Genomic DNA, 19602 nt, shown 5'->3' on the forward strand with positions numbered 1-19602 from the left:
CCCCTGCCGGCCGGAGCGCAACTCGCTCCGCCGCCGTGCCCAGGCATTCCGTTAAAATGTAGCCGGTCCCCCCACCCCACCTTCCGACCTTGCACTGGATGGATTCAGGTCGCGCCACCCCGCGAGGAGTTTAGTGGCAGTTCCCGGTCGGTGAGGAATGGGGAGGAGGCGGCCACTGTGAGAGGAGGTAAGGGGGTTAGTAAATCAACAACATAGTATAAGAAATAAGGGCAAGGATTGAAATGCTCTCTCCTTTCTTTCGTTTTAAATTTGCTGCAGTTTACACATTTACCTGTGTGCAATTTCATTTACTAGGTAGTGACACATAGGAAGGAAGTGTTCAGTTCAGTGCCTTGATTAAAAGTGACTACTTGAAAGTGGCCAGATGCCGAGGTGAGCATCCCTGTGTCCAAGGCTGCGTTTGTGCCGAGAAAGTCAAAGGAAGTAGCCTCCGTTGGTTTCCACTTAATTAGTGATAGGAAGAATATCAGTATGGTCTGCTCTCATGCCCAGTTTTATCAGCATGTTCCATCGTATGTCAGTTACAACTTCAAATTGCAGCTCAATGCTTAATGTTTAGACTGCCTAAAATATATTACTGCTGGGTCTATGTTTACTTTTTTTGATTCTTTCCCCGTATTATTCAAAGATTGATTATTCTTGTTCTCAAGTCCAATTTGTTTCTTTCAGCTGAGCTATAAGTCTGTGCATGACACTGGCACCACATGCCTTTTGGGCAGTCGCAAATTCCTGTGTCTGGTGATGCAATTATTTGATCTTTGTTCGATTGTGTTATGTGATGCAAGAGGGGTAACTATCCACTCTACTATTCCATACCATGATATATACTATTCTTTTGAGTCCAAATTTTCCCCTGACGAAACAGAGCTTGCAGATCCTGGACAAGTGCCTGCTCCTTATGGACGCAAGATGGTTGGAAGTTCCACAGCTCACACGGCGACCAAGGAACAAAGAACCACACTCCTGCTGGACCTGGGGTCGCTGATGATCACGGAGGCGAGACGCGGCGTCGTTATGCTCAGGGTTATCTCTGCTTGCTGTGTCTCCCTTCAGCTGTAGGATGTTGCTTTAGCTGGTTCTGTTTTGATGGATGTCATGGTTGCCTATCAAGGCATGTAGGAGTGGACTTGGATGTTGCTCTGTTTCTATGACATGGGACAGGGAGAAGAGCCCTTTGATCTACAAAATGTGACACTAGAGGGATTCCACCCACAATTAACAAGTCTACTGGTGTGCTTTTGCGTCACTGCTACTCCAGACAAGTAAATTCGGTAAGCTTACATATAACTATTAACATGGTGACAGGTGCGGCGTATATTTAAATGGCTGGCCACCGGAATCCGGTACAGAAGATTTGACTCAGGCTACGATCTCAGCATACGACAGGAGATTCCAAAACATATGGCACGTTAGCAGCGCCGTACTCGTAGTAATAAAAGAGCTTGCGGCGCCAGACCCTGCAGCCTAAGCTTGGACGGACTCACCAGCTAGCAGCAGCCTAGAGAGGTCAGCACTGGCATCTCTGTAGCTTTCCCCGTCGATCCTTTCTAGCCAAGCAAAACAGTTCTTGCAGCTTCTTCTCCTCTGGCTCAACAAGGTACTTGATGATGACTGACGAGTTCAGCTTTCGGTTTCCATGATTTTCATGCGGCACCGTGATCTTTGTGTTTTGAGAAAACATTCAAATTTCTGGATAATTTCATGGGATTTGGACTCTCTGATGTTGCTCCAGTACCAGTATTTGTAGTATCTGTTCTTTCTCTGCTCCTTCGTAAAGAAAGAGTATCTGTTCTTTGTCCTAACTAGTTTCTTGTTCATGATTTCCGACAGGGCTGCAACAGGAGCTGATCCATTTGGAAGCAACAGAGATTGTTCGCGCAGATGGCTTCTGTCACAAGTAAATCCTCTTCTCAATTTCTTCATCTTACATAGCTAGTTGAATCGCTTCTGCTGCCTTTTCTGAACCTGATTTTTTTTTCAGACGGTGAGGTAGCTGATTTTGAGACTCAGGTGACTCCCTTTGCTAAAGCTGGGTTTTTCAGCAAGATTTCATTTTGGTGGTTGAATCCTCTAATGAAGATGGGCTACGAGAAACCCCTTGAGGACAAAGACATGCCACTTTTAGGTGCCACAGATCGAGCATGCAACCAGTACTTGATGTTCATGGAGAAGCTGAATGGCAAGAAGCAGTCGCTGCCACACGCCACACCATCATTCTTCTGGACTATTGTTTCTTGTCACAGGCATGCAATCTTGGTCTCAGGTTTCTTTGCTTTGCTCAAGGTTCTCACCTTATCTGCTGGCCCAGTAGTCCTCAAGGCGTTCATCAATGTATCACTTGGGAAAGGGACCTTTAAACACGAAGGCTATGTGCTAGCTGCGTTAATGTTCATCTGCAAATTCTGTGAATCCCTGTCACAGAGACAGTGGAATTTCCGCACTCGGAGATTAGGACTGCAGGTGAGGTCACTCCTGTCAGCAGCTATTTATAAGAAACAACAGAAGCTATCAAATGCAGCAAAAAAGAAGCACTCTTCTGGAGAAATTTTGAACTATGTGACTGTCGATGCCTATCGGATTGGGGAATTCCCATTCTGGTTCCATCAGACATGGACAACAAGTGTTCAGCTTTGCATTGCTCTGGCAATTCTATACAATGCGGTTGGTGCTGCAATGGTTTCATCTTTGGTCGTTATTATTATTGCTGTACTGTGCAATATTCCATTGGCCAGACGGCAACACAAATTTCAGAGTAAACTTATGGAAGCACAGGATGTGAGATTGAAGGCCATGTCTGAGTCATTTGTTCATATGAAGATCTTGAAACTTTATGCATGGGAAGCTCACTTCAATAAGGTCATCGAGGGGTTGAGAGAGGTTGAGTACAAGTGGTTGTCAGCATTCCAGTTTAGGAGGGCATACCATAGTTTCCTCTGTTGGGCATCGCCTAATTTTGTTTCTGCAGCGACCTTTATAACATGCTATCTTTTGAAAACCCCTCTTGATGCTAGCAATGTCTTCACTTTTGTGGCAACCCTGCGTCTCGTGCAAGAGCCAGTTAGGTCAATACCAGATGTTATCCGCGTTGTGATACAAGCTAAGGTTGCTTTCACTCGAATATCGAAGTTCCTTGATGCATCTGAGCTTAACGGGCAAGTTAAGAAAAAATACAACGTTGGCATTGATTACCCTATACCCATAGCGATGAATTCGTGTAGCTTCTCATGGGATGAGAATACATCAAAACCAGCTCTAAATAATATAAATCTGATAGTGAAAGCTGGAGAAAAGATTGCAATTTGTGGAGAGGTAGGATCAGGAAAGTCGACGCTTTTGGCTGCTGTACTTGGAGAGATCCCAAAAACCAAAGGCACGGTATGTTCTTTTCTACTAACATCATCTTTTAAAGAAATACTCCCTCCGTCCCATAATATAAGAGCGTTTTTTTACACTAGTGTAGTGTCAAAAACGCTCTTATATTATGGGACGGAGGGAGTAACTGCCAAATTATGAAGTCAGACGTTTAGACACGTTTAAAAGAAACATGGTCTGTTGTTATAAAAATTATGCTTGACACTATTTACCAAGAAGTACGTTAATCAATTCATTTTTTAAACATCTTTATATCAAACTCTTAAACTTTGCATAAACATTTCAGATCCAAGTCTGCGGGAAAATAGCATATATTTCTCAGAATGCATGGATCCAAACAGGAACCGTGCAAGACAATATTCTCTTTGGATCACCGATGGACGTGGAAAGATACCAGAACACACTCGTGAGGTGCTCGTTGGTCAAGGACCTTGAGATGTTCCCATATGGAGATTGTACTCAAATTGGGGAGAGAGGAGTAAATCTTAGTGGTGGTCAGAAGCAGCGGGTCCAGCTTGCTCGTGCACTATACCAAAATGCAGACATCTATCTTCTTGATGACCCTTTCAGTGCCGTTGATGTCCATACAGCCACAAGTCTCTTCAATGTAAGGATCGTATCAGCATATGCATACCATATTACTATTTGATTATCGTTTTTTTACAAAGCTCTTTGTAACATGAATATGTCATGAGTGCTCTATCAGATAAGATCGTTCTTTTGGTGACCCACCAAGTTGATTTTCTACCTGTATTTGACTCCATTTTGGTACCTCTCTCCACTTTGGAAATGTCAACGTATGATGATATTTGTGCCTCTATGATTATGGTTATCTATAATTATTTTTATTTTATTGTTAATGAGATCTAAAAGACTAAAACTGGTGGTGATTTTTGGCAGTTAATGTCAGATGGAGAAGTTATCCTGTCTGCACCTTATCAAGATCTATTGGCAGATTGTGAAGAATATAAAGACCTTGTAAATGCCCATAAAGATACGATGGGTATTTCGGATCTTAATAACAACTCAGACTCTCAAAGAGCTAAGGAAGTATCGATCAAGGAGACAGTTGGTATTCATGGAAGCAGATATACAGAGTCTGTGAAGCCATCGCAGGAAAATCAACTGATCAGGAAAGAGGAAAGAGAAACAGGGGATGCAGGTGTTAAGCCTTATATGCTTTACCTGCGCCAGAACAAAGGTTTCCTGTATTTCTCTTTTTGTGCTATTTCTCACATAATTTTCATAGCTGGGCAAATATCACAGAATTCATGGATGGCTGCTAATGTTCAAAATCCTGATGTTAGTACACTGAAGTTAATTTATGTGTACATTATTATTGGAGTTTGCACAATGCTCTTCTTACTATCAAGATCTTTAGGAATCGTTGTTCTTGGGATCCAGACATCACGATCCTTATTTTCCCAGTTGCTCAATTCATTTTTCCGTGCACCAATGTCCTTTTTTGATTCTACTCCTCTAGGAAGGGTTCTTAGCCGGGTAAGAATTCTTACTCGAATGGAAAACACGACAAATTTCAGTCACATTTTGCACCCACAGAATTTTCTCATGATAGATTAACTCAATCCCTTGTTCTTCTTCTGCAGGTCTCTTCAGATTTGAGTATTGTTGACCTTGATATTCCATTTGCCTTTGTGTTTAGCCTTTCTACTAGCTTAAATGCATATAGCAATCTAGGGGTATTGGTTGTTATTACATGGCAAGCTCTGTTTGTATCCGTGCCAATGATAGTTTTGCGAATTTGGTTACAGGTAATCTGTATGACTTTGTTTCTTTATGCTAAGCCTCATGCCTATGATTATTTGATTTCCTTCACCAACTGATGTTATCTGCTGCTATTTTTCTCTGGGAGTGTATGAGCCTATAGTTTTGCATTCAAAGTTTCCATTAACTGAAACTTGTTACGTTTGATCATGCAGAGGTACTATCTAGCCTCGGCAAGGGAATTGATGCGGATCAATGGTACTACCAAGTCTGCTCTATCAAATCACTTAGGTGAATCGATTTCAGGGGCTACAACAATAAGGGCCTTTGAGAATGAAGATCGTTTCTTTGCTAAAAATTTGGATCTTATTGACAAGAATGCCAGTCCATATTTCTACAATTTTGCAGCAACTGAATGGCTGATTCAACGTCTGGAGATAATGAGCGCCACAGTTCTTTCTTTTTCTGCCTTTGTCATGGCCATTTCTCCTCAAGGAACTTTTAGCCCTGGTAAGCAATTATATGGACACCATGTTGCTTCAAATATTTGGAGAAAGTTGAGTAACAAGCTCGTTCTATGGCCATTGATGCTTGCATCTGATTTGCATAAATGTTACGTGCATTGACATTGCTACCTTTTTATTGACTTCTAGAGTTCTAGTTGAGTTCTGACACACTTTTGTTTTGAGAACCTACTTGATACTCCCCCACTCATAAATAGATGACGTTTTAGACATGGCTTTTCTGAACTTATTTGAAGTTACATTCTTATGTACTCCCTCCGTTCCAAAATAGATGACTCAACTTTGTACTAACTCTAGTATAAAGTTGAGTCATCTATTTTGGAACGGAGGGAGTATATGTTTGTAGAAAACTAGAAGAGAGTTATAGTATGAAAATAATGTTGATGCAAAATCTGATGATAATATTTTGACTTATTGAGTCCAAATACTTCTCTATAATAGTAGTCAAAATTATAAAATTTTGACTGAACGTTTTATAGAATGCCTTGTATTTATGGATTGAGATATTGATGTTTATTTTCACAAGAAAACTATATTTGTTGCATTCTGCCGGGTAGAATAAGGTGTGAATTTTAAACACCGTAGATTTCACAAGCTACCACTTGTTTTGATGATTTTATGTATAAGTTTGTATCTTCTATGAAAATGCAGTTTTAGTGAAAATGCTCATGTGCCAAAGTCAAGTGAATAAGTATTTGATACTATACAGCTATCCAGTTTATGAAAATTAACGTTGCAAAGTAGAATTAATTCCTTAGTTTTGTACGTGCACAGGTTTTGTGGGAATGGCATTGTCCTATGGTCTTTCCCTAAATATTTCATTTGTTTTCTCTATTCAATGCCAATGCAACCTTGCAAATCAATTAATCTCGGTGGAACGTGTGAACCAGTACATGGACTTACAAAGTGAAGCAGCAGAAGCTGTTGAAGAAAATCGACCATTACCAGATTGGCCCCAAGATGGCAATGTGGAGATTAGAAATTTGAAAGTAATCAGATGTGAATACATACATATACACCTTACAGGGTAAAATTCTATAACACTTCTAACAAATTTACGCGATCGATTTTGATCTGACAGATCAGGTATAGGGAAGATACTCCCCTTGTACTACGTGGAATCAGTTGCAAGTTTGAAGGTGGAGATAAGATTGGTATAGTTGGTCGAACGGGAAGTGGCAAGACAACGTTAATTGGTGCATTGTTCCGACTTGTTGAACCTGCCGAAGGGAAAATAATTATAGACTCTGTGGACATCAGTACAATAGGCTTACATGACCTGCGTTCGTGTTTGGGTATCATTCCACAAGATCCAACACTTTTTCAGGGTACAGTAAGGTACAATCTAGATCCTCTTGGGCAATTCTCAGATCAGCAAATATGGGAGGTAAGATGTACACAGATATAAATGTTGCCTTTTCTTGTCTTACCCAATGATCAGATAAGATTATAATGAATGCATCACCTAAAGAACGTAATGCAATGTTTAATCATGAGGCAACCTTCTTATGTACTGTGACAATTCAGCTTTCTTATATACCTAACAATTTCAGAGTTCAGCACATTGTCAAAATGGGGCGAATAAACTGAATTTGGGGAATCTCAAATTACAAGTTGCCTTTCCCAAGAAACAAATAGAGTGCCTAGGAGGAACTAGACAACTTTTCACTAATCGAAGAAATAGGCACCGAAATTCAGTTTGAGAACTCAGACATACCCGCGATGGCCTGGTAGGAGTGTACAGCCACACCTACCATCAACTGAGCTAGGCTAAGCCCCCCCCCCCCTCTTTTTTAAACGGCGTGTGCACATTTCAAAAGGAGTCACTAAAGTGGTTGCTCCACTGGTTATTATCAATGAAAAAATAGCGTGGCCCTTAAAATATGCTATTAGCGAGACATTGTACATGATTTATTTAGCGAGCCATTACTCCGAACGGTATAGCGTGCTATTAGCGACAATATAGCGCGCTATGTTTTCACTGGTTATTATGCTGCAGGTTCTTGACAAATGTCAACTTCTTGAAGTTGTCCAGGAGAAGGAACAGGGATTGGATTCACATGGTAGGAAAATTCACTTCATCTATGCTTTTTTTGTTATTTGAGAGGGGGGTGGGGCACCTGCATTGCTCAAAGATCCATACTAGATGGCAGAAATTACAGGGAACTCCCGCCAAGAGCTGGCGGCGACCTTTTGCCTAGGTTCACTCAACCTACCAAAGTGAGGTCTGCTACAATGTTCTTAACAGTTACACCCTCTGTTCCTAAATGTAAGATGTTTTGGCAGTTTAAATTGAACTGCCAAAATGTCTTGTATTTAAAAACAGAGGTAGTACAATAGAAGGGTCAATTTTCATCTATACTTTGGTTTTGGAGTTCCTTTTTTAAAACTAATAAATTGAAGAAATAGGCAACTCAGATAATCATTTCAGAAATTCAATTAGGTGTAAAAATACATGTGAAACTATGTTCAAATAGGCGTGAAACTAAGTTCAAATAGGTGTGAAAACACATGCTCCACTTATAGAGGAGGCGGAGACCCAAGTACTTCGAATCTGCCAATGGATTTATCTCCAACCATGAAAGAAACTCTTAAGGGCTTATGGATTTATCTCCAAATTGTTGAATTTTGGTGTCTTTAGGAAGACCTCGTAGTTGCGCCTAGACCTTCTTATTGGCTTAGTTATATTATTTTGCTAGCATGGTGTTCGAACTATCTCCTTCATAGTACTGATCAAGATCTGTTCATAATAGTTCTGGAAGATGGGTCGAACTGGAGTATGGGCCAAAGGCAGCTCTTCTGTCTGGGACGCGCACTCTTGAGAAGATGCCGCATCTTAGTTCTTGATGAAGCAACAGCTTCTATAGACAATTCAACAGATGCTATTCTTCAGAAAACGATCCGGACAGAATTCACATATTGCACTGTCGTTACAGTGGCCCACCGTATACCAACAGTTATGGACTGCGATATGGTACTTACAATGAGCGACGGTATGTTTCTCTTACCCGCAACTTATAATAAATATAACTATTTTTTTAGAATTCCAAATGTATTGTGGATCTTTCCCATACCGATGAGCTATATATGAACACTTCCAGGGAAAGTAGTGGAGTTTGACAAACCTACAAAGCTCATGGAAACTGAAGGATCTCTCTTTCGTGAGCTGGTCAAGGAGTATTGGTCATACACAGCTAACACAAACTTTTAGAAGAGAATCTTGATTTCACTGGTTTGCTTGCTGAAGCTCTATTAGCTTTTATAAAGGAGATATATGCTTGCCTTGAAAAAGAAAAAGATCTATGGTTATAATATCTCAATGGAATTATTCTAGTTGGTATCCGAAGAAACGACAATACCATCTCCGGTGTTGTCTCGAAATTTCTTTGGCTATTTTCTTCTGCCAAAAACTCTGTGCACGGTGGACTGCCGGCCGCCTTCAGAATTGCTGTACCGAATAGAGTAAATACCTGAAGATTTCCTTGCCAATAAGATATAGAAGGCTAAACAGGAGGGCCTTCAAGGCTGACCACACTCTAAATGGGACCTCATCATTCTGATCTGTAAGCCCATCTGCCTGCAATACAACTTGAGCATATGCGTTGACTTTATAAAGGTTTCAGACTATGCATGCAAAGGGATACGATTGTCTCCCTATAGGTCATTCTTTGTATTTTTTTCATATTTAAGCTACAGGTCAACAAAGCATGTTTTCTCGCTGTTCGACAACCTGATGAGAAATCATTCACTTAGTAGCCGAAGTTAACTGTAACTAGTGTGATATACATGCAAACAAGAGGTAGAGATCAATTTCCCATCTAAGATGACTTTTAATATATTTGTGTGGTTGCTAACTGAACATATGCATGCACATATCTGAACTGAGAATATACTTCGCTTAGAACAGATCTATTTTTCTTGTGAAGGAATGCTTTGTCTGGACACTAATTTGAATATAAAGTGTAAATAACAGCGAGAAACTGAAGCTTACTGTTTTTGGAGATCAGCAAGAAGTAATTGTACTGTAGTTTTTTTTTGGAGAAATAGATACACTTTGATAGTATATTCAGATTGTCTGGCCTCTGGGTATATATTAAGGTCTTATTCCTGGAAGTTTAGAATGGTTGCGGTGGTGCTCTGCACAGTAATTTCTTGCATGCATGCCTAAATAAAATGTACATGTGAGAGCAAAACTGAACAATACTAATTTTAAGGATAGGATTAACCATGTACATGACCCTTTGGTCGGATAATTTGGTTATCATGAAGTAGTATATGATCAGATTCGGGTAGAAGAAATAGAAGCCAGGAAAAAGAGAGTGAATTGCAAAAAACATCGACATTGAAGGCTAGAGTTGTAGAAATGACAAGTCTGTAGTTTTGTGCCCAAAAACACTAATTCCCAGGCTAATTTTTTGCAGAAATCACAAGTGGCTCTGTTCGGTCGTTTTAAGTGGGATTATGATAGGTGGGTCCCGCTGTTGTCGATGTGGCGTCACTGTTGATCCATTTGGCTCGTTAGACGCCGTCAGAAGCCGTTCGCGGCCCGTCTTGAGCCGGAACTCATTTGACCGGTCCACCCCCGCTATCCCTTTGTCCGCATCCTCCCCGCACCCTCTCTTTCCCTCCCCCGCACCCTCTCTCCGCACCCCCTCTCTCCTCAGACATGACGAGGCGAGTGGCGGCGGCGACTGCGGTGGGCCTGCCAGTGGCGGAGACGACAGACCACCGGAGGCGGATCTGTGCGGCAGCTCAAACCCCGGCGCCCCTTCGGAGAGCAGCCCCAACCCCAGCCCCCGGCACTCGCTCGAGTTCGCGGCGGCTAGATCTTGGGCCAGGGCCGTGAAGGCGGATCCGACGCAAAGCCACCAGTGGGGCTCGTCATTTGGCGGCGTCTAGTAAGTTTATCTCATTTGTACAGATTCTAGGGTTAGGGTTAGAGGTAGGGTTAGGATTCAGCGGCTGGATCTTGGGCTGTATCTATGTGTGGTTATTTTGATTAGCAGTGTTAAACCCTAGTTTGGGTTGTACTGAAATAGTCCATTTGATTATTCGGCAGCTTATTTTGTCAGCTATTAATTAGAGCAGTGCCAATTGAGAACACACTAGAGTAGCTTATTTTGTTAATATGCACTGTTAATTATGTACATTACAATAGAAAATTAGTTTATCTACATCTGTAGTTATGCACTGAAACACTGAATTTGATTTTATTATGGGCAGTACATTAGAGTATCTACATATGTAGTTATCCATTGTTAATTAGAGCAGTGGCAATAAAGGTCAAATTATAGTAGCTTATTTTGTAGTTTTGTACTGTTAATTAGAGCAGTGCCAATAAGAGCAAAGTATATTAGCTTCATTTCTAGTTATGCGTTGTTAATTACAGCATTGTTAACTAGAATTTTTGTTTTATCTTGTTGTGTAGTTTGGATGATGCTGTTTGGGAAGTTAGAATGCACTTCCATGAAAGAGATAATTTGGAGAGATCCCTATGCATTTCAGACATCACATATCACAATTTGGTAGCATTAATAGAGACAGAGGGATATGGGGTGAGTGATTACATTTACTTTGTGAAGGAGCCTGGTGTGGGTATTGAAGGATTGGTAGAAATTACTGATGATGACATGGTCGATGAAATGCTTGACCATATTGCTAGTAAGGATGAGACTGTACTGAATTTGACAGTGATTAGGGCCACTGATCCAAGACCTGCAGATTTGAATTCAGGTTATTTGTATGAGGAGCAGGTTCCTTTGAGTCAATTAGGAGAAAAACCTGTCTATGAAGTCAACCCTTCTGGAGTTCTTTTCAGATCACCTGAGAAACAGAGGCAGTCAGAGCCACTTCAGTTCTTTGCCACACAGCAGAGCTCAAACTTACATATTGCTATGGAGCAAGATGAGCAGGAGACACTAATGGAGCTCAAGAGGAGAACCAAGATTGAGAACTTTAGGAAACATAAGGAGGCATCTGAGCATGTTCAAATGGTTAAGCAAAAACTACCAGTTCTTCTAACTGAAGATGACTCTGATCTTGATGCAGATGAGGACTTTCTTAACATGCTTAATGAATTTAGGAGGCAGAGAGAGGACCCACTCCTTCATTTTGAAGGAGACACTGATGTGGATGAAGTTTATGGGGAAGATGAGGAGGAGCAAGTGGAGCAAGTGGAGCAAGTTGAGGAGGATGAGCAGATGGTGCATGAGGAGGAGGAGCAAGTTGAGGAGCAACAACAGGATCCACCCAAGAGGAAGGAAAAAAGAAAAGGGCCAACCAAGAGGTCACATTCAAGCTTGGAGCAAAGATTTGAGGATGTGTGGGCACCATCATCAGATGAGGAGCTAGATGTAGGTGATTTGAAGGAGGAATGTGATGATGGAGCTGAGAATGCACCTTATATTCTGCCCAATGGAAGGAAGAGCAGAGCATATAAAGCACAACCAAGGAAGTGGTACAGTGAAGAAAGAGAGAACCCAGAGGAGCAGTTTTGTAGAAAGCTTTGTTTCCTTAATGTGTACCAATTTAGGAGAGCACTGCAGACATTTCACATAAGTCAGAATAGGAACTATGAGTTCCACAGAAACTGCAATGACAGCATCATAGTGTACTGCACTAATGTTAAATGTCCTTTCTACATTGCAGCTTCTGTTCTTGCAAATGAAAGTACTTTTGGAATAAGAAAGGCTAATTTTTTGCACACATGCCCAGCAGTAGCAGAGAATACCAAGGTCACAGCAAAATGGGTGGCACACCAGTGTGAGGATATGCTGAGAATTGATATTGGCACACCAATCACCACAATTATGCAGAATTTGAAGAAGAAATATGGAGTAGAGATCTCAACCCATATGGCCTATAGGGCTAGGAAACAAGCATTGAAGGTTGTCCAAGGAGACCAAAGAGGTCAATAGATTAGGATTAGAGAGTACTTGCAGGCTGTTTTGGACACAAACCCAGGAAGTAGATGTGTTGTGACCACTAAGTATCTGCCAGAGCACCCAAGCAAGAACCCAAGGTTCCATGGCCTGTTCTACTGTCTTAATGCTTGCAAAGAAGGGGTTTTAGATGGATGTAGGCCATTCATAGGTACATTGTGTTGTAAATTGTGTACTGTATTTGTTATTTGGCCACATTAAATACACTGTCTTCTCACAGTTGTCACTTTGCAGGGGTAGATGGTTGTTTTATCAAGCTGTCAACAGGTCAGCAGATCCTTGCTACAACAGGAAGGGATGGAAACAACAACATATATCCTATAGCATTTGGAGTTGTTGAGAAAGAGGACAAAGACAGCTGGACCTGGTTCTTAACTCAACTAAAAGATGCACTTGGTGGAGAGAGTGGAAAGTTTGGGTACTATACTATCATTAGTGATAGGCAAAAGGTAAACTTCTCTTCTCATATTTCATTGTTCTATTGTTCTGTCAGATTTCATGTGCACATTGCTTTGTGAACTATTCAATTGGCCAAATATTTAGTTCTAGTTCATATTCTGTCAACAGGGCCTTTTAAATGCAGTAAACCATGTATTTCCCAATTGTCCACAAAGATTCTGCCTTAGACACATATATCAGAATTTCCAGACAGCTGGTTTTAGAGGTGATGAACTAAAGAAACACATGGATGCAGCTAGCTACTCTTATACTAAGAATGAACACCTAGCTACAATGAATGATTTGAAAAGAGAGTGTAAGGCAGCTTGGGCATGGCTTAATAAAGTACCAGTTCATACATGGGCTAGACATGCAATGGATTTAACCTGCAAGACAGACCTAGTTGTGAACAACATCAGTGAGGTGTTTAACAAAATGATCCTAGGTTAGAGGCAAGCCAATAAAGACCATGCTGGAAGGAATTAGGACTAAATTGATGGTGAAGTTTAACACAAATAGAACCAAGACAGAGACAACAAATTGGGAGATTTGCCCAACATATGCAGAGATGTTAGAGGAGGCAAAGTACAACTCAAGGTGGTGCCAATCTTTGATGGCTGGTCCTAGCATTTACCAAGTTAGTAGTGGAGATAACACCTACTCAGTCAACTTGCTGCACAGAACATGTGGATGTAGGAAATGGGATATGACTGCTATGCCTTGCAATCATGCAGTATCTGCAATTGTGAAGGCTAAGTTGCAACCTGAAGACTTTGTTGATGATTTCTTCAAGAAGGCAATGTACCAGAAAGCATATGGGCATATCATATTTCCTGTCCCTGGTCCAAATCTGTGGCCAAGGACAAGAACTCAGGACATAGAGCCTCCAGTTTTCAGAGACAAAGTAGGGAAGCAACAAACAAAGAGGAGGAAAAACCCGTTTGAGAAGGCAGCACCAAGAGATACATCTAGGATGGCATCCATTACTTGTAGCAACTGCAAACTTGTGGGGCACAGATACACTGTGTGCTCCAAGCCCTTGAAACCAGCTCTTGCAATGAGACAAAACCAACATCAGGTTAGCTAAGAATCTTTGTTTGTGTTTTTGCTGTTATGTCTCAATGAGGGCACAAATTGAATTTTAGTTATGTCTGAATGATTGTTTTTGTTTTTTAAATGCAGCCAAACAGGTCAAATGCTTCTGCTTCATCTACAGCTGCTGCACCAACAAGGAAGAGGCCATCTCCATCTACAGATGTTGGGACTGCTCCTGCCAGGAAGAAAGCTGCACCTGCTGCACCTGCTGCTACTGCACCTGCTGCTACTGCACCTACTGCTCCTCCAAAGAGGAGAGCTGCACCTGCTGCTACTGCACCTACTGCTCCTCCAAAGAGGAGAGCTGCACCTGCTGCTACTGCACCTACTGCTCCTCCCAGGAGGTCTCCAAGGAAGAATGCTACCCCAACACCTACTGCTCCTCCAAGGAGGTCTCCCAGGAAGAAAACTACCCAAGCTGGTGCATCTTCTACATCTGCTGCAGGCCCTAGGGGAGCATTTCATGCTCCAAGACAGACTGGAAGGAAGAGGACAGTTTCCTACAAGATGAAGGAGTACCTATATGCTTCTGGGAACTAGATGTTGAATTTCATGCCTTTGTTGGCAGGTTTGTTGAATTTGATGCCTATGTTGGCTGTTGAACTAGATGCCTTTGTTGGCAGGTTTGTTGAATTTGATTCCTATGTTGGCTGTTGAACTAGATGCCTTTGTTGGCAGGTTTGTTGAATTTGATGCCTATGTTGGCTGTTGAACTAGATGCCTTTTGTCGCCTTCTGATGGCTGTTGAACTTGAATGCATGATGTTGATGCTTGTTGAACTCGAATGCATCTTGTTGATGGTTGTTGAACTTGAATGCATGATGTTGAACCACCTAAATGAGTCTAGGGTGCCTCGACGTCGAAAAAACCACCTAAATGAGTCTAGGGTGCCTCGACGTCGAAAAACCACCTAAATGAGTCTAGGGTGGCTCGACGTCGAAAAAAACACCTAAATGAGTCTAGGGTGGCTCGACGTCGAAAATACCACCTAAATGAGTCTAGGGTGGCTCGATGTCGAAAAAACCACCTAAATGAGTCTAGGGTGCCTCGACGTCGAAAAACCACCTAAATGAGTCTAGGGTGCCTCGACGTTGCAAAACCACCTAAATGAGTCTAGGGTGCCTCGACGTCGAAAAACCACTTAAATTCATCACATTAATCTTATTGGAAGATCCATAGATAAGCAATACATAACTAATAAGTACCATAATTGGGGGGGGGGGTCCATACTACATGACCATTACATAACTAATAAGTACCATAACTGGAGATCCATACATGAACATTACATAACTAATAAGTAGCATAATTTGGAGATCGATACATAACTAATAAGTAGCATAATTTGGAGATCCATACATAACTAATAAGTAGCATAATTGGGAGATCCATACATGACCATTACATAACTAATGAGGAGATCCATACATGACCATGAACTCCATGACCATTACTGCCTAGTGTGGCTCATTCAGCTAAGATTGCCTTGATCCCATTCATCTTGGCCTTGCTCTGCTCCACAACCTTCTCAAGCTCATCAATGCGGGCCTGCAACTTAGTCCTCTCTTCAGCAAGCTTCAACTTCATGTTCCTAATGACAGTGGCTTGAGATACTGTCAGCTCCTTAACCATGTCATACTTCTCCTGGAGCTTGCTCTCATCAGGCTTCCTTTCCATCTGGGCCCTCCTCTCATTCTCATCCAAAAGGGATTGAACATCTCCAACCAACTTGTCATAACAGGCCTGCAGCTTGATCTTCTCTTGTGTCAGTGAGTGAACAGCAAATGAGTTCATCAGATTGTCCTCAATCCTGTCTCTCTTGGACTGTTCATACATATCCCACAACTTGGACAGTGCATTCTCCATTGTAGCTGGCCAAGATGGATCAATCCATTCAACAAGTCCACAATTTTTAGCATCCTGTTCAATTACAGTGTTAAACAGCAAGATAAAAGCTACATGCCAAGATGATTTCTTTACTAATAACAAGTAGGCACTCCAACAAGTACCAACAATTAGGCAATCTAAATGAGTGCTTACTAACTAAAAGCAACTAGGCCAGTAGTACTTAATAAGAATTTTTAATGACTGCTTCCAACCCCATCCACATGCTGACATATAAACAAACCTCACTGCTCCACACTGTCACATGCTGACATATTAACAAATGACCTCACTGATCCACACTGTCATATGCTCACATAAAACAAATGAACATGCCACAACACTATGCACATATGCTCACATAAATACAATGAGTTAACTGACCCAATAAGCATTGGGCAAATATTTAAACAGCCTAACTAACAAGCCAGATCTGCTAACTACCAAATTAAGTACTAAACAATGACCAAATGATTAGACCACAACACCTAATCAACAGAAATTTTACACATACCTTCACAGCACAGCCAAGGAACCTCCTGCCAGTATGGATGCCCTCGAAAGCAACAAGTCTTTCTGCTCGCACCCCGTGTTCATGGCACAAAACAAAATCATTGCCCTCAAATTCAGATTCATTCGTCGTAGCAGGCATTTGCACGTGCAAAGGAGAGCAAGAGACTTGGGAAGGAAAGTTCAGATTTAGCTCAAGAGGAAAATCCCCAAATCCTAACCCTAACCCTATTTCTACCAACTCACCTTCACGATGCCGTCGTCTGAACCAGAGGTGACGTACTGGTAATAGTTCTCACTTCTGTCATCATCCTCACTCCAGGAAACCATGGCGACGCGGTGGCGGCGGCGGCGGCGGTCGGAGATGTGGACGGGTCGACGGAGGCGAATGAGTTCGAGTTGAGAGCAGGGGCGAATGAGGTCTTGGGTGGGTGGGCTTGTAACGAGTCGCGGGGGTGGATCGGTCAAATGGGTTCCGGCTCGAGACGGGTCGCGAACGGCTTCTGACGGCGTCTAACGAGCCAAACGGATCAACAGTGACGCCACGTCAACGACAGAGGGACCCACCTGTCATAATCCCACTTAAAACGACCGAACAGAGCCACTAGTGGTTTCTGCAAAAAATTAGCCTGGGAATTAGTGTTTTTGGGCACAAAACTACAGACTTGTCATTTCTGCAACTCTAGCCTTCAATGTTGATGTTTTTTGCAATTCACTCGGAAAAAGATCGTCAGGTTATGCATCAGCTTTTGTTCCCAAGAAACACTCGGCTATTTCAACTAAGCCTTGCAGAACTAGCATAAACCATTTGCCAGGATCTTCAGCAGTTCCAGGATTCAATTTAGCTCTCAGGCTTCCAGAAGTAGAATCTCAGTTAAGGTTGCACTAAAACTCAGATTTGAATTTGAAGGTTGTCAAACTTATCAGCAAGAATCTCTCAATAAAATAAAGTGCAAAGAGATTTATTCAACCAAAATAAATTGTAAGTGGTGTTTAAGATGTCAATGGAACTCCACATATGTTGTCTCAATGTAGCCGGTCTCAAGCCGGGGTAAATGAGGAAGGTTGTGATAGGCTTGGCGAGCCAACATCAAGGCTCCTCCACTCTTATTGAGATGAAACCCAAAAGAACATCATTGTGGTGTAACCCTCTTAGCGACATGCCATATCGGAACCTAGGTGTGGTGTTAAATGGGCAAGGTTGGGATCTACCTTTTGTGGTGACGAGAGACGACCTCCGGTGGTGGCGACGAGGGGGTGGCCTTCTTCGACAAGATTCGGCGCGGCGATGGCTAGTCGCCAGAGAGGGGTGAGTGGAGATAAATGGAGTGTTTTTAAGGCGGCTAGGTTTCTACCTAGGTAAAAAAACGACCCACGTAGTGGCATGCGATTTGCAGCCCATGCCACATGCAATTCAAGCCCGAAAAGATGGCCCAAAAAAATCAGTAGCGTGTCCAGATAATCCATGCCATAACTAATGACGTAATTAGTGGTGTGTCATCTTTCTGACACCCCATCAATAACATTTCAGAGGGGTGAGGTTGTTGGCCCCACACACAAGTGGTGTAGTCGCCTGCTTGCATACCATCAATAAATGTTGTATTGGTGGCGTGCGAAATATTTCCACGCCACCTGTATTTTGAAAAATACCTGTGATGTGGATTGAAAGTGGCGCGTCATTAATAAAAAAATTGTGTAAGCATTTCTACACTAGTGATTGGTCGTAGGACTCCGGAAAGGTGTGTCGAAGGCAAATGGAATGTAGGTTCTGCTACAATGCATCATAGCGACCGTGATGGCCACATACCCTATTTCGGACTTAGCCGAAGTACGTATCCTTTCATATGTCATACTGCCCCTTGGAAGGCAAGGCCCTAATAGTTGGATCCATCCATAGTATCAACTACTAGGGAGGTAGTCTATACCTGTTGTGCTAAGTGCCAGCTACAATAACATTGGATCTAGTGTATCAGTGTTTAGACCGGCAATCCTGCCTAGGCTCACTGGATTCTACGGTCAAAGAGCTAAGACAAATTTGCGCTAAAGATGCTCCCGACCCCTCCCGCGAGATACTGGGAGGGCAAACCCTAGCCACCGGGCCTCGCCCCTTCCTCCCCTCCCGCCTCTCCTCAGTCGGCGGCGGCGATGGGGCTTCCTCCCCCCCTGCTCGGTGGTGTGATGTCTGCTAGAACTATGTCGGTATTTCCCCAAAGAGGAAGGGATGATGCAGTATAGCTGAAGGAAATATGCCCTAGAGGAAATAATAAAGTTATTATTTATTTCTTTATATCATGATAAATGTTTATTATTCATGCTAGAATTGTATTAACCGGAAACATAATACATGTGTCAATACATAGACAAACATAATGTCACTAGTATGCCTCTACTTGACTAGCTCGTTAATCAAAGATGGCCGTGTTTCCTAACCATAGACATGAGTTGTCATTTGATTAACGGGATCACATCATTAGGAGAAGGATGTGATTGACTTGACCCATTCCATTAGTTTAGCACTTGATCGTTTAGTACGTTGCTATTGCTTTCTTCATGACTTATACATGTTCCTACAACTATGAGATTATGCAACTCCCGTTTACTGGAGGAACACTTTGTGTGCTACCAAACGTCACAACGTAACTGGGTGATTATAAAGGAGCTCTACGGGTGTCTCCAAAGGTACATGTTGAGTTGGCGTATTTTGAGATTAGGTTTTGTCACTCCGTTTGTCGGAGAGGTATCCCTGGGCCCTCTCGGTAATGCACATCACTATAAGCCTTGCAAGCAATGTAGCTAATGAGTTAGTTACGGAATGATGCATTACATAACGAGTAAAGAGACTTGCTAGTAACGATATTGAACTAGGTATTGAGATACCGACGATCGAATCTCGGGCAAGTAACATACCGATGACAAAGGGAACAACATATGTTGTTATGCGGTTTGACCGATAAAGATCTTCGTAGAATATGTAGGAGCCAATATGAGCATCCAGGTTCCGCTATTGGTTATTGACCGGAGACATGTCTTGGTCATGTCTACATAGTTCTTGAACCCGTAGGGTCCGCACGCTTAAAGTTAGATGACAGTTG

The 19602-nt window shown here is 42.1% G+C and overlaps 2 protein-coding genes and 1 long non-coding RNA gene across 3 annotated transcripts; all 3 read left to right on the forward strand.

The window, feature by feature from the left end:
* Positions 1-344: 344 nt before the first annotated feature.
* On the forward strand, positions 345-1245 carry LOC123172838 (uncharacterized). The gene is made up of 3 exons (XR_006485732.1): positions 345-393; positions 691-810; positions 896-1245. It is a non-coding gene; the product is annotated as an uncharacterized lncRNA (long non-coding RNA).
* A 73-nt stretch (positions 1246-1318) lies between these two features.
* Positions 1319-10534, forward strand: LOC123172835 (ABC transporter C family member 10-like). The gene is made up of 13 exons (XM_044589738.1): positions 1319-1618; positions 1852-1918; positions 2003-3396; positions 3680-4000; positions 4294-4893; positions 5001-5165; positions 5334-5628; positions 6417-6631; positions 6724-7029; positions 7642-7705; positions 8396-8635; positions 8744-9205; positions 10064-10534. The coding sequence occupies exons 2-12, from the start codon at positions 1903-1905 to the stop codon at positions 8851-8853; spliced, it is 3726 nt and encodes a 1241-aa protein (XP_044445673.1). The 5' UTR covers positions 1319-1618; positions 1852-1902; the 3' UTR covers positions 8854-9205; positions 10064-10534.
* Positions 10535-12826: 2292 nt separating this feature from the next.
* LOC123172837 (proteoglycan 4-like) lies at positions 12827-14871 on the forward strand. Its single transcript, XM_044589739.1, has 3 exons — positions 12827-13032; positions 13151-14099; positions 14204-14871. The coding sequence occupies exons 2-3, from the start codon at positions 13491-13493 to the stop codon at positions 14654-14656; spliced, it is 1062 nt and encodes a 353-aa protein (XP_044445674.1). The 5' UTR covers positions 12827-13032; positions 13151-13490; the 3' UTR covers positions 14657-14871.
* Positions 14872-19602: the final 4731 nt, after the last annotated feature.

This window comes from Triticum aestivum, unplaced genomic scaffold (genome assembly GCF_018294505.1).
Source record: "Triticum aestivum cultivar Chinese Spring unplaced genomic scaffold, IWGSC CS RefSeq v2.1 scaffold131169, whole genome shotgun sequence".
NCBI lineage: Eukaryota > Viridiplantae > Streptophyta > Magnoliopsida > Poales > Poaceae > Triticum > Triticum aestivum.

Bases quoted from the DNA above. Each gene is read 5' to 3' on its own strand.
- LOC123172837 (XM_044589739.1), top strand. From the start codon at position 13,491: ATGCTGGAAGGAATTAGGACTAAATTGATGGTGAAGTTTAACACAAAT. The intron at 14,100-14,203 runs GTTAGCTAAGAA...TTTTAAATGCAG, and splicing joins TGAGACAAAACCAACATCAG to CCAAACAGGTCAAATGCTTC.
- LOC123172835 (XM_044589738.1), top strand. The intron at 6,632-6,723 runs GTAATCAGATGT...TTGATCTGACAG, and splicing joins TGGAGATTAGAAATTTGAAA to ATCAGGTATAGGGAAGATAC. The intron at 7,706-8,395 runs GTAGGAAAATTC...TGTTCATAATAG, and splicing joins ACAGGGATTGGATTCACATG to TTCTGGAAGATGGGTCGAAC.